Source organism: Mobula hypostoma, chromosome 2 (assembly GCF_963921235.1).
Source record: "Mobula hypostoma chromosome 2, sMobHyp1.1, whole genome shotgun sequence".
In the NCBI taxonomy this organism is placed as follows: Eukaryota; Metazoa; Chordata; class Chondrichthyes; order Myliobatiformes; family Myliobatidae; genus Mobula; species Mobula hypostoma.
The window spans coordinates 244,669,543-244,684,480 of record NC_086098.1 but is presented as its reverse complement, the minus strand read 5'-3'; the positions used below and the strand labels follow the sequence as shown (position 1 = coordinate 244,684,480).

General features: G+C 49.7%; 1 protein-coding gene across 2 annotated transcripts in view; it reads right to left on the bottom strand.

Moving 5' to 3' along the window:
• Window positions 1–14,938, bottom strand: part of prpf3 (PRP3 pre-mRNA processing factor 3 homolog (yeast)) — a 37,488-nt gene that overhangs the window by 21,960 nt on the left and 590 nt on the right. Inside the window, exons 2-8 of one of the 2 annotated variants that reach the window (XM_063032433.1) lie at window positions 14,774–14,865; window positions 6,477–6,629; window positions 4,293–4,423; window positions 3,917–4,057; window positions 3,157–3,240; window positions 2,355–2,575; window positions 680–989 (exon numbers count right to left, since the gene is read on the bottom strand). In XM_063032433.1, the coding sequence (XP_062888503.1) occupies window positions 680–989; window positions 2,355–2,575; window positions 3,157–3,240; window positions 3,917–4,057; window positions 4,293–4,423; window positions 6,477–6,627 (1,038 nt within the window). In that variant the 5' untranslated portion in view covers window positions 6,628–6,629; window positions 14,774–14,865. The remainder of the gene's footprint in view (window positions 1–679; window positions 990–2,354; window positions 2,576–3,156; window positions 3,241–3,916; window positions 4,058–4,292; window positions 4,424–6,476; window positions 6,630–14,773; window positions 14,866–14,938) is intronic. The other variant, XM_063032424.1, reaches the window with a different exon arrangement.

Sequence of the window (14,938 nt, the reverse complement as noted above, 5' to 3'; positions counted from 1 at the left end):
TTAGAGCTACAGACTGATACAGCATGGAAGCGGCCCTTCAGCCCAACTGCTCCATGCTGACCAAGGTATCCCCACCTGAGCTAGCCCCATTTCCCTTTTAACCTTTCCCTCGCTACGTACCTGTCCAAGCACCTTTTAAAGGTAACTGTACCCGTCTCTACCACTTCCTCTGACAGCTCGTATCACATCCCTGCCACTCTCTGGGTGGAAAAAGCTGTCATCCAGGTCCCCTTTAAACTTCTCCCCTCTCACCTAGAACCTTTGCCCTGCAGTCCTAGACTCCCCTTTCCTGGGGAAAAAGACTAACCGATCACCTTATCTTGGCCCCTCATGATTTTATAAATCCAAAATCACCCCCTCAACCGCCTTCGCTCCAGAGGAAACAGTCCCAGCCCATCCAGTCTCTCCTTAAAACTCAAACTCTCCAGTCCCGGTAACATCTTTGCAAATAGCTTTTGTACACTTTCCAGCTTAATGTATCACCCGCGTTCCAGAGACACATTAACACGTGTGCCAACATGTCCATGTGTAAGTGGCACACGTCACAATGTTACAGCCCACAAGCACATGCTAATAACACATTAACAGCCATGTGCTTGAGATAACACATGATACAGGACAGAACCACACGTGTGCTGGGACTGAGCCGGCAGAGCTCGCTCCCTGTGCCCAGCACTACCTTTGTCCGTATCCTCTGGGCGATCTTCTCGAACTTGCCCCTCTCGTGGAACCGGAAGAGCCTCTTCTGCCGCTGGGCGGGCACCATGGCCACGCGGGGATCGTAGAAGTTGTTGGACTCCAGGTCGTCGGAAGGCTTCTCCTTCAGCAACAGCTGTTTGAACTGCTCCCGCTTCACCGCCCGGATGTTGGCCTTCAACGTGGGCATGCGGTGCGTCAGCTCCACCTCCTTGCCCGTGGCGTCCACCGTCCGGCCCTGGTCGTCCAGGATCAGCGGCGTCGGCTTCAGGTGCTCCTTCGACTCCACCTTCCTGTCGGGAGCAGGGGAAGAAGAGGCATGTTCAACCAGGGCACCTCACACATTGCCCTACCTTACCCATCCACACTGTGCGCGTGCATCTCTCTGTCCTGTACACACACACGCACACGTGTACTCGAGTGTGTGCATATGCTAGCACGTCTCTCCTCAGCGTAGGGGGTGCGTGTCCTGAGTAAAGAAGTGTTTGTACCTGGGTCTTTGCTGAGTGCGTGCGCAGACGGGTCTTCTCCCATGTCCCAGTAACACGACGAGTCGGTGGGTAAATTGGTGTGCGAGGTGAGGGAGGGAAATTGTGGAGTGAGCATCCGGATTTGATGTCTCGATGGAGGTCAGGAAGATGAGGGACAGGGAAACTCGCTGAATACTGGAAGGCCGGGAAAGAGCAGCCGTGGAGAGGCAGGATCTGAGAGCACAGCCTCAGAATAAAGGGCGTCCCTCAAGGACTGAGATGAAGAGGTATTTCTTCAGCCAGAAGGTGAGGAATCTGTGGGATTTAACACCATAGGGGACTGCAGAGGCCAAATCACAGAGTAACAGAGCACAGAAACAGGCCCTTCAGCCCATCTGGTCCATGCTGGCTTGGTCCCATCTACCTGTGCCCAGACCATATCTCTCTCCCTCTCATCCATGTACACACAATTGAACCCACAACCAATTCTGCTCACAGTTCGTTCCACACTCACACCATCCTGAGCGAGGAGGGTCCTCCTCAGAATCTTGTCATGTGTTTCACCCTTAACCTATGACCTCCAGTTCTAGTCTCACAGAGCCTGAGAGGGAAAAGCCGGGAAGCATTCACCCCATCTTTACCTCTCATAATTATGTATACCTCAGTAAGATCTCCCCTCATTCTCCTGCGGAGGGGGAATCAAGTCTGAGGGCACTGGCTCTATTTAGGACAGAGATTCGCAGGTTCTTGACTGGTAAGGTGTTGGGAAGGGGGAGGTTAAAGGTTAGCAATAAACCAGACAGGAGTAAGGGGCAGATTGGCCAAAGGGCCTGATTCTGTTCCATTTGGGCCAGGGTTGGTGAGTCGTGCACCTGCTATGTTGGCGCCGGAAAAGTGGCCACTGCCCCCAGAACATCTTCGCATCCTGTTGGTCGTTGACATAAACAACGAATTTCACATACGGCGATGTACATGTGACAAGTAAAGCTCATCTAATTCAATCTCTCGTGCTGGGACGGTGGATATCGGGCCCCAGGGTGGGGAGAGGCAGACCCGTGGACGGTGATGAGTGGGTCCAGGGATCAGAGGTACTCACAGAGGACGGGGACGGTGGTGAGTGGGTCAAGGGTCAAAGGTACTCAGAGGACGGGGACGGTGGTGAGTGGGTCAAGGGTCAGAGGTACTCACGGAGGGGCGATGCCCATGGCGTGCAGGTTGGCCAGTCCCACCAGGTTGGTGCTCTGTAGCAGGCCGGGCTTCAGCGAGAGCTGCGTCTGGATGCGTGCCTGCAGTTCCGCCGCCTTCTTCGCCTTCTCGATGGCGTCGTTCATGAACGAGGCAGCCTGGGACGGCTGAATAGTCTGCCCCATTGGGGGGAGGTCGGCCGAGAGGGCTGGAGCCGAGACCCGCTGGCAGAGAGACGTTACCCAGATCAGACCACATGGTACAACTCCAAGCACCTCTCCCCCCGCCACATCCCCATCGGGGAGACAGTCCCAGCACCCCAGGGATCCTCCCCCACCTGCACTTCAGGGAGACACCAGAACACCTAAAAGGCCTCTTTCTCTCTAAACCCCCCTCCAATTCAGGAAGACATTTCCTCCACCTCAGGGAAACAGTCCCAGAACCCACGGGACTTCATGACTCCACCCAACTCAGGGAGCCAGACGCAGCACCCACGGGACCTTGCAATGCATCATATTTTCAGGGGGACAGTCCCAGGACCCAGGGCCCCAAACCCCACCACAGAGAGGCAGTCACATGCACCCAAAGGATCCTGGCCAAATTCAGGGAGGCTATGTCACAGCACCCAATGCCCCTGTCACCCACCCCACCACCTCGGGCAGTATGTGGCCCAGCACACAAGGGCACTCCCCCCGACACCTGCCCCCATTTCAGGGAGACTAAATCCCAGCAGCCACCAGGCCAATGACAACCAAGGGTGTTCCAAGCAGCCCCCGAGGGCCACAAGGAGGGTCAGCAGCCCTACCTGAGGAAAGGAGGGAGTGATCAGACTCAGCTGCCTCTTCCGCTCCTCGATCTGTTTCGTTGCAGCTTCCATCATCTGCTTGATCTGTAAACAACAAACAGGAACAGTCAGTGACAGGAGACACCACAATCAACCAGTGGAAGATCAGATAGGAATACGCCCGAGGCAAAATCAAGCCAGACTCAGAGTGACGCTCCCTTTACACCATCCCATCACACACTTCCGTGGAAAGACACAGAGTAGAGCTTCCTCTACACCGTCCCATCACATGTCCCCGGGTCAGACATGAGGTGAAACTCCTCTACGCTCTCCCATTACTAACTCCCAGGGTCAGACATGAGGAGAAGCTCCCTCCACATTGTCCCATCACACAGTCCTGGGGTCAAATATGAGATGAAGCTCTAGACGTTGGAGATGCAAAAAGCTAAAAGTTTAATTTTAGGTTATTTTCTTTCTTAGCAGACAAACTCATTTCCGGCAAACTTCCTGAGGGGCGTTTGAATAGACTGGACTGTTTGCTGTGGTGCAAGATGAAGCAGACTCTGTGGACTGTTTGCTTTGGTGCACCAAATCAGATGTTATGCACTGTTTGCTTTTACGCACTGTTAAGTTCTCAATGGATTGTATGCTGTGCTGTGTTATGTTAGTAGAATTATTTGATCAGCAGTCTGAGTTGTACAACTGCCCATCAGCTGTGTTTCCCACTGTGCACCGTGTCCATCCCAAGAGGAGGAATGTTCTGGAGTTAAGGAGGTCCTACCTGAATCTTTGTGAGCATCCCAGGGCTCTCAGTGGGGGGACCTGGGATGATTTCGTTCTCCTCCACCTCCTCGAACCTTGGGATCCGTTTCCTCTTGGCCGACAATTCCCGGGTGACTTCCGAGTCTTCGCCGAAGACTTCCTGCCAGCAGCAGCGAGATGGGTGAGCCGAAGTTACGCCCCACACAAGAACCCGCATTCGCACAGTGCCTGAAAAATCCCACACACTACACAGCGACACACACCAGCTAATCCAACCAACCAAAAGCTCCGTTAATTAGCTCAACTTTAAGGAGAATTGTAAAGGAACAGAGGTCAGAAATAATCAGGACAAACCGCAGAGGGTGAAAGGAGAGCGCCAGGCGTGGACAACTGACCTTCAGTTCCCGCTTCCTGTGTTTCTCGCTGCTGGATTTGGAGTGCCGGGAGTTACGGCCTTCCTCCACCGCCTCGAACAGCTTGTCCACGAACCGCACTGTTGAATCATCCAGGAAAGGCTTCAGGTGCTCTGTGGGGGAGCGGCAAGGTAGGGGGGGAGACAGGGGTGAGTTGAGGGGGAGGTGGGGGATAAGGCGGGGGAGGGAGGGCAGGATGAGGGGGAGGAAGTAAGGGTGAGTTGGGGGGGAGGGAGGGAGGGCGAGGCAGAGGAGTAAGGGTGGGCGAGACAGTGGGGAGGGAGGTCAAGACGTGGGGAGAGAGGTCAGCCTCATAAAATAAAACCAACAGCCCTCCATCCATCGATCTTCACCTGATAACCCACCCTATACCAGACTCTGCCCAACTCAAGTCGCCATGGTAACAGTGTTACTGGGTGTAAATGAAATCATTTTGGGAGGAGGACAGTCTCGGTGCTGAGAGTTCCAGCTCAATCCCGTCCTATGGCTGTACCTGTGTGGATTTCACCTGCCCGTCTGCCAATCTCATGACATTCTCCTGCAAGAACAGCCTGAGCTGTTGCAGTCACCCTGTCTCAGGAAATGAGAATGTGGGGGTGGTGTAAGCAGAAGTGAAGGTGATGGCTACAGTTCCCCTGATCTCCGCCCAACCTGGGGGCATCAAAATAGTGCAACAGTTCCAGAGATTCCAGGTTCTACGTCTGTGTTGGTGAGCATACTTGCATGTGAACGAGCATGCAGGCGCACGTCTGTGGAGTTTGCACGTTTCCCCTCTGATCGAAGGCAGTGTGCAGTCTAACAGATTGTCTCAGTCGTTTTTCTTCTGGTTGCAACTCGCCGCTGGACATTGGTAATGTGAAATGCTGCAAGTACAGTTCACTGGTTTCCTGGTGGGACCGACGGTCGGGGAGCTGCGTGACCTCAGTCATAGCGAGGACTAGGCCTCTAGCCTCAGTGTCGCCTGTTTGCAGCCGCCCAGGAGAAGTGCGCTGGAGTTGGGACGGTGTCCACGCTGCTGGCAGAAGACAAGCGGTGTTGTGTTTGACTGCTGCAACATTCATTGGCTCAGGGACTTGGACTGTATTTTTGTGTGACTGTATGCTTACTGCTACCTTCTACATGCCATATGTGCTTTGTGCTGTGTATGATTATTGGTACTGTGTTTTGTACCTTGACCCCAGAGGAACACGGGTTTGCCCTGAGTGCTCTGGCTTCCTCCCACATCCTCATGATGTGTGGGGTCGATGTGTTAATTGCCCACTGTAAACTATACCCAAACAGGAATTGATGAGAACATGGGAGGTGCAAGTAAAACAATCAATCAGCAGGAAATAGGCATCAATTCAATGACAGAGGCCGGAAAACCCTCAGGAGGTCGGGCAGCATCTGTGGGGAGAGAAGCCACCCGCTGGCAAAGGGATTGCTCAGTGTACTGACAGGCTGAGGGGCCCCCGCCCATATGGAACAAGATCGTACAAAGCACACGATCGTCGGAGGAACTCAGCAGGTCCGGCGGCATCGATAAACAGTCGAACACTCCAGGCCAACATCCTTCAGCAACACCTCGAGTTGACCTTTCCCTTGCCCACGATGCTCAAGAGGGTGAAGACAGAGTACATCTGAAGATGGTGCCAGATTCCATCCACAGGAATGTCTGTGGTGAACACAAGCCTCGTCCCACCCTGTTTGAGGGTCATTTTCACTGGAGTGGCGGAGGGAAGACCTGATAGAGGTTTATAAAGTGAGAGGCAGAGACAAGGGAGATGTGTGCAGCTTGTTTTTATTTACATAGTGCGGGGTGGGAGGAAAGCACTGCCAGAGTGGTTATGTGGGCAGATACAACAGAAGCATTTAAGAGGCTATTAGATACCCAGGAATGGTGGCATATGGATTAGACTGAATTATAAAATGTCTATTTATTTAGATATTCAGCAAGGTAACAGGGCCTTCTCACCATGTCAACAATTAACCTACTAACCAGGATGTCATTGGGCTGTGGAAGGGAACCAGAGCACCCAGGGAGAACATACAAAATCCTTACAAACAGCACAAGAAATGAACCCCAGTTGCTGGTGTATGTAGGTCACTGTCACAGACTGCCCCACTCCACGTTCCCTGTGCCTGTCAGCCCACCCTGGAGGTTATCCCTCGCCACGGCCCTCTTACCCACGGTTTTCTTCTTGTCCATCCCCTTGCCTACGCAGTTGAGGGCAGCAGTCACCACCGTCTGCTCCGAGAAGCCCAGCACCCTCTTCACGGTCTTCTCCACCCATGGCTTCAGCTCATCCAGATCCCGCTTGGTCAGTGAGAGCGACATCTCTGTCCAGGGAAAGGAAACAGGCAACGTGAGTAATCATTCAAACTATTCAGGGTCGATGACAAAATCAGAATATCACTGCATGTCAAAAGGGCAATGTTACGATAATCATCAGAGATTTCAATATGCAGGTAGATTGGGAGAATCAGGTTGGAGCTGGATCCCAAGACAGAGTATTTGTAGGATGCCTAGGAGATGGCTTTTTAGAGCAGCCTGTGGTAGAGCCCACTAGGGGATCAGCTACTCTGGACTGGGGATTGTGCAATGAACCAGAATTGGTAAAGGAACCCTAGGGGTCAGTAATAATAATATGATAGAATTCAGCCTGCAATTCGAAAAAAGTCAGGTGTATTAGTGTTACAGTGGAGTAAGGGGAATTACAGAGGCATGAGAGAGGAGCCAGACAAAATTAATTGGAAGGGAACACTAGCAAGGATGATGGTAGAGCAGCAATGGCTAGATTCTGGGAGCAAATCGGAAGGCACAGGATGGATACATCCCAAAGAAGAGGTAGTCTAAATGCAGGATGACACAACTATGGCTGAAAAGAGAACTCAAAACCAACATAACAGCCAAAGAGAGGGCATATAATAGAGAAACAAATTAGTGGGAAATTAGTGGATTGGGAAGCTTTTAAAAACCAACAGAAGGGAACTTAAAAAGTCATACAGAGGAAAAGATTCAATATGAAGCTAGGCTAGCCAATAATATTAAACAGGATACCCAAAGTTTCTTCAAGACACAAAATGTAAAAGACCATAAGACAAAGGAGCAGAAATCGGCCATTCGGACCATCGAGTCTGCTCTGCCATTTTATCATGAGCTGATCCATTCTCCCATTTAGCCCCACTCCCCTGCATTCTCACCATAACCTTTGATGCCCTGGCTACTCAGATACCTATCAATCTCTGCCTTAAATACACCCAGTGACTTGGCCTCCACTGCCGCCCGTGGCAACAAATTCCATAGATTCACCACCCTCTGGCTAAAAAAATGTCTTCGCATCTCTGTTCTCAATGGGCACCCTTCAAACCTTAAGTCATGCCCTCTTGTACCAGACTCCCCCATCATGGGAAACAATTTTGCCAGATCCACTCTGTCCATGCCTTTCAACATTAAAAATGTTTCTATGAGGTCCTCCCTCATTCTTCTAAACTCCAAGGAATACAGTCCAAGAGCAGACAAACATTCCTCATATGTTAACCCTCTCATTCCTGGAATCATTCTAGTGAATCTTCTCTGAAGCCTCTCCAACGTCAACACATCCTTTCTTAAATAAGACCAAAACTGCCCACAGTACTCCAAGTGAGGTCTCACCAGTGCCTTATAGAGCCTCAACATCACATCCCTGCTCCTATACTCTATTCCTGTAGAAATGAATGCCAACATTGCATTCGCCTTCTTCACCACCGACTCAACTCGGAGGTTAACCTTAAGGGTATCCTGCACAAGGACTCCCAAGTCCCGTTGTATCTCAGAACTTTGAATTCTCTCCCCATTTAAATAATAGTCTGCCCGTTTATTTCTTCTGCCAAAGTGCATAACCATACACCTTCCAACATTGCATTTCATTTGCCACTTCTTTGCCCATTCTCCCAATCTATCCAAGTCTCTCTGCAGACTCTCTGTTTCCTCAGCACTACTGGCCCCTCCACCTATCTTTGTATCATCAGCAAACTTAGCCACAAAGCCATCTATTCCATAACCCAAATCATTGATGTACAATGTAAAAAGAAGCGGCCCCAACACGGACGCCTGTGGAACACCACTGGTAACGGGCAGCCAACCAGAATAGGATCCCTTTATTCCCACTCTCTGTTTCCTGCCAATCAGCCAACGCTCTATCCACGTATGTAACTTTCCTGTAATTCCATGGGCTCTTATCTTGTTAAGTAGCCTCATGTGTGGTACCTTGTCAAAGGCCTTCTGAAAATCCAAATATACAATATCCACTGCATCTCCCTTGTCTAGCCTACTTGTAATTTCCTCAAAAAGAGAGGCAAGAGTAGATATCGGACTACTGGAAAACTATGCTGAAGTAGTAATAATGGGAGACAAGGAAATGGCGGACAAACTGAATAAGTGTTTTGTATCAGTCTTCACTGTGGAAGACACTAGCAGTATGCCAGAAGTTCAAGAGTGTCAGGAGGCAGAAGTGAGTGAAGATGTCATTACTAGGGGAGGTGCTTGGGAAACTGAAAGTCTGAAGGTAGGTCAGTCACCCAGACTGGATGGTGTACACCCCAGGATTCTCAAAGAGGTGGCTGATAAGATTGTGGAGGCATTAATAATGGTCTTTCAAGAATCGATAGATTCTGGCATGGTTCTAGAGGACTGAAAAACTGCAAGTATCACTCCACTCTTCAAGGAGGGAGAGAGGCAGAAGAAAGGAAATGGTGAGCCAGTTAGCCTGACCTCACCGGTTGGGAAAATGCTGGAGTCAATTGGTGGATTGACCAATTGACTCAGTCAAGTATCTGAGTAGCCAGGGTATCAAAGGTTATGGTGAGAAGGCAGGGGAGTGGGACTAAATGGGAGAATGGATCAGCTCATGCAAAATGGCAGAGCAGACTTGATGGGCGACTTGGAACCACATGATAAAATAGGCAAAAGTCAGCATGGTTTCCTTCAGGGAAATATCTTGCCCGACGAATCAGTTGGAATTCTCTGACAAAGGAGAATTGGTGGATATTGTATACTTGGATTTTCACAAGGCCTTTGACAAGGTGCCACACGTGAGGCTGCTTAACAAGTTATAAGCCCATGGTATTACAGGAAAGATGCTAGCACAGACAGAGCACTGGTTGATTGACAGGATGCAAGGAGTGGCAGTAAAGGGAGTCTTTTCTGGCTGGCTGCTGGTGACCTGCGGTGTTCCACTGCTTCCTTTTATGTTATATGTCAATGATCTGGATTACGGAATCGATGGCATTGTGGCCAAGTTTGTGGATGCCATGGTTAGGTGGAGGGGCAGGTCGTGTTGATGAAGCAGAGAGGCTACAGAAAGACTTAAGTCAGATTAGGAGACTGGACAAAGAAGTGGCAGGTGGAATACAGTGTGGGGAAGTGTACGATCATGCACTTTGGTAGAAGAAATAAAAGCTTAGACTGTTTTCTAAACGGAGAGGAAATTCAAAACTCTGAGGTGCAAAGGGACTTGGGAGTCATAGAAACATAGAAAATGGGTGCAGGAGTAGGCCATTCAGCCCTTCGACCCTGCACCGACATTCAGTACGATCATGGCTGATCATCCAACTCAGAATCCTGTACCAGTCTTCCCTCCATACCCCCCGATCCCTTTAGCCACAAGAGCCATATCTAACTCCCTCACAGAACTCTGGGTCCTTGTGCAGGATTCCCTAAGAGTTAATTTGCAGGTTGAGTCGGAGGTGAGGAAGGCAAATGTAATGTTAGCATTTGCTTCGAGAGGACTAGAATATAAAAGCAAGGATGTAATGTTGAGGCTTTATAAGGCACTGGTGAGGCGTCACTTGGGAGTATTGTGAGCAGTTCTGGAGCCCCTATCTAAGGAAGGAATCTCTTTAGTCAGAATGGTGAATCTGTGGAATTCTTTTCCACAGGCAGCTGTGGAGGCCAAGTCTTTACGTATATTTAAGGCAGAGGTTGATAAATTCTTGATTGGTCAGGGCATGACGGGATACAGAGAGAAAGCAGGAGATTGGGGTTGAGGAGTAACTGGATCAGCCATGATGAAATGGCAGAGCAGACTCGATGGGCCAAATGGCCTACTTCTGCTCCTATATCTTAAGGTCTTTAATGTGAAATTTGTTTTGTGGCAGCAGTACAATGCAATATATAATTTTGAAAAAAGATAAAATTACAAAAATAAATATGTATTATATTTAAAAAATCAATTAAGTAAATTACACAAGTAGCGCAAAGGGAGCAAAAAAATCGTGAGGTAGTGTTCATGGGTTCATTGTCCATTCAGAAATCTGATGGCGGAGGGGAAGGAGCTGTTCCTGAATCGCTGAGTGTGTGTCTGTGTGGTGAGAAAAAGCACGACAGCGCCTCTTTTACTTCAGATGGCTGAAGAAGTTTGGCACGAGTCCCCAAATCCTCAGGACTTTTACAGGGGCACCATCGAGAGCATCCTGTCTGTGTCATCGCCTATACTACCCTCAATCACAGGGCCCAGTGCATCTGCGGACGGGAACTCTCCTCTATTCCGGACATTTACAGCAGCAGGTGCGTAAAAAAGGCCCTGGAGGCCATCACCCAGGACATCAGGAACTCCAGTCACCCCAACCACAAACCGCTTCAACTTCTACCATCCGGCAAACGGAATCGCAGTGTTAAGGGCTCCGAGACAGCTTCTTTCAACAGCACAACTAATTTATCAATACACATTAATCTGATTGTACACATGTATACAAAACAATCACAAATACAATCAGTGTTTGTGCAATATCCTCCCACGTTTCCCTTCCTTATTGCTTGTATGTAGCGACGGAGACGCAACGTAAAGATTTTTACTCCCTTGGAGATAAATAATACTATTATAATTATTCATGCTCCTTGAAGGTAGCAATGAGAAGACAGCACATCCTGGGTGATGGGGATCCTTAAGGACAGATGCTGACTTTCTGAAGCATCACATTTTGAAGGTATCCTCGATGCGGCGGAGGCCAGTGCCCGTGATGGAGCTGGCCGAGTTGACAGCTTTCTCCAATCCTGTGCAGTGGCCCTCCCCCCCACCCCCGTACCAGACAGTTAGAATACGGGGCAGATTGAGTTCAGTGCCCATTGTTGTTTGGCGGGGGGGTGGGGAGGATGTTACAGCTGGAGTTCTGTTTATGGTTCTGGTCAGCCCGCTCTAGGAAGGACACTATTCCATTGGTGAGACTCACCAGGACGCAGCCTGCATCGGAGGGTTTCTGTGGTGAGGATGGGGTTATTTTCTGTTCTGGGTGAACAACCAGGCACAGTGTGACTGACCAGATGGACACCACAAGACAGCAGGATCCCAGGATCATCCCTCATCCAGAGGGCAGTGCTTACATCAGTTGTTTCACTCCGCTGCCCACGGTTCCGCGTCAGGCTGTGGGGGGGGGGGGTTGGCCGTGGGGCTAGAAACCCCACCCCATAAAAACCCAGAGCTACAGAAACGCCAACAGGAGCTCTAAATAGCTCATCCTAGGCAGAGGCTCCACCTCGAAAGACCAGAAGCCGCCCCGGACAGAGGAATCTGGTGAGCTGCTGTTGGCAGCCTATGTCCCAGTAGGTGCAACTCCCGAAAGAACACCAGGGGTTTGAGGCTCAATGTTGAGACGCCTCCTGAAATTGGTTCATTAACAACAGTGAAATCCTGCACATTGTTCATCCCGATCGATTCATCGCACAATGCACTGAGGACCATAACGGAACCCAGAACAAAGCAACAGCCACAGGGTGCAGTGCAGGTAAACAATGCGATGGTTCTGACACAGGGGACGTCAGAGGGAAGTTCTTTACACAGAGAGTGGGGGGTGCGTGGAGCGTGCTGCCAGGGGTCGCGGTACACACACTAGGGGCATTTAGGACACATGAAAGAGAAATGGAGGGTGTGGGGTGGGGAAGGGTTAGGTTAACCTTTGAGGAGTTTAATCTTAAAGGTCAGCATAACATCGTGGACCAAAGGGCCTTTGCTGTGCTGTGGTTTTCTACGTTCCAATAAGGTGCAAGATCATAATGAGGTAGGTTGTGAAGCCAACAGACCTTCTTATCGTACTAGGGAACCATTCAAGTGTCTGATAACAGTGGAGCAGAAGCTGTCCTTGCGCGTGGTGGTACGTGCTTTCAGGTTTTGGTGTCGTCTGCCTGATGGGAGCGGGGAGACGAGAGACAAGAGAATCCCCAGGGTGGGTGGGGTTTTTGATTCTGCTGGCCGCTGTACTGAGGCAGTGAGAAGTGTGTACAGAGAGGAGGCTGGTTCCTGTGACGTGCTGCGCTGCGCCCACAACTCTCTGCAGATTCCTGCAGCACGGTGAGGACAGCCGCCGTACCAAACTGTGAGGCATCCGGACAGGATTCTGTCTGCGGTGCGTTGATTAACATTGGTGCAGGCTGACAGTGATGTACCAAACTTCTTCAGCCTACTGAGGAAGTAGAGGCATCGGTGAGCTCTCTGGGCAGTGGTGCCTATGTATCTGGACCAGGACCAGCTGCTGGTGATGTGTACCGTGGGTCAGCACAGTGTATACATGAGAAGGACCACACAGAACCCTGCTTGCTGCAACATGTCAATGTTGGAGTCATATGGCACATCTGTCCTGGTCATCAATACCCTCCGATACCAATCCCAATTTCTTCTCTTTACCCTGTCACCCTCTACTGGGGCGTCGGCCGCCAACAGCAGCTCAGAGTCCTCTGTCCTGGGCCAGACTTTCAAATTGTCCCTGGGAGTTGCCCGTCTTCAAACATCCTTCCTCTCCCAGGGATCAGGTTGATGGGTTTCTGAAGCTCTGGGTTTTTATGGGATGGGCTTGCCACCGTCCATGGCAGAGTTAAAAACTCAATTTACTCCTTCTAAAATATGAGCGCTCCCCCCTACAACTACCTCTTTGTGAACTGCCCCAGCCCACCATTTGGTCGTGTTGGCTCTTAATGCCAATGACAGATTCACTGTCTGTTTCGACCTACGTTGATAAATAAATGAATGAAATCTGAGTTCTAACACAGATTTCCACCATGCACTGAAATTTAAAAAGAATTCCTACTCAAAGCTCCAAACCTTTTACCTAAAGCCTATCGCCTCTGGTCAGAATCTGCTGCTGAGAACTGATTTCTTGCTATCCCTCTCCCCTTCTGCAAGGATAACATCCCTGAACTCTCCAGGGCAGGCTATGCTCCAGTGAATCTCCTCTGCACCCTCACCAGTAGAACAGTGTCCTTCCAGATTGCTAAACGTTCCTCCAGCTGTGACATCATCGATGTTTTACGAAGTGCGGCCATAACCTCCCTGTACTTACATTCACTGTCTCAGCCAACAACAGACCTCACATCACCCGCAGAGTTTCAGTGTGCATCACTGCCTGCGATGGCTCTGGTGCACAGGACCGCAAGAGGCTGTTCCATCATGGGCAAAGCACTCCTCTCAACAAGACACCTTCATAACGTGGTTCCTCCACCACCCAATACAAGCCTTCTCATTATAACCATCCGGGGCGAGGTACAGGAGCCTGAAGACAGGCTCAACGATTCAAGAACAGCTTCTTCCCCTCCACCATCAGATTTCCTTTAGAACGGAGACGAGGAGGAGCTTCCTTAGCCAGAGGTGGTGAACCTGTGGAATTCATTGCCAAGCACGGCTTTGAAGCCCAGTCATTGGTATATTTAAAGCAGAGGTCGATAGGTTCTTGATTAGTAAAGGTGTCAAAAGTTACAGGGGGAAGGCAGGAGAATGGGGTTGAGAGGGATAATAAATCAGCCACGATGGACCAAATGGAGCAGAACTGCTGGGCTGAGAGGCCTAATTATTCTATTTCTTAGGGTCTTATGGACTATTTCTAAACGGTCCACGAACCCATGAAAACGACCTCACTAATCCTTCCTTTGCATTTCTTATTTATTTTTAATATTTACAGTAACTTTTGCATTTTTGTACTGTACTGCAACCATGAAACAACTTTCACATCAGCAAGTCTATGATAATAAACCTGATTGTTTTCTACAATCTACAGTTTATATAGTTCTTTTAATGCATTCTAGAAAGGCTGAGCAGAAATGATTTCTCTATCAGTCACACTTAATATCCTACAGATTTCAAATCAAACCACCTCATAGCTTTCTTAAAAATTCAGGAAAAATAAATGTCAGGAGAAGTGAGGGAACAACGGGGCTTTACATTCAGATGCAGCGAATCTGAAATTGAAATAAAGTTCTGGAAATATTCAAACTCAAGAGACTCTGGTGATGCTGGAAGTCCAGAGTAACACACACAAAATGCCGGAGGAACTCAGCAGCATCTACGGAAGGGAATAAACCATCAATGGAGACCATTTCACCAGATATAATGCTACTCTCTCTGATCCACTGGGTGCTTCCAGATTTATTTCAACATCCCCTCATTGCATGAAGCTAAAACACACATAATAATCCCTGGGCTAAGAAAAGGTTCCATCACTTTCTCTTCTCATATCATCACCTGCAGCTCCAGTGCCTGCTTCTCCTTGACGTTCCTGGCTTTTGCACCTACCCGAACTGTGCGGCTGGCAGGGGACAGCGCAATCAGGATGTCTGTCCAGGAAGAGGGGCAAATAAGAGGAGGGTGATAATGGTTGAAAGGGGGACTAGGGGTGGTGGAAGGGAG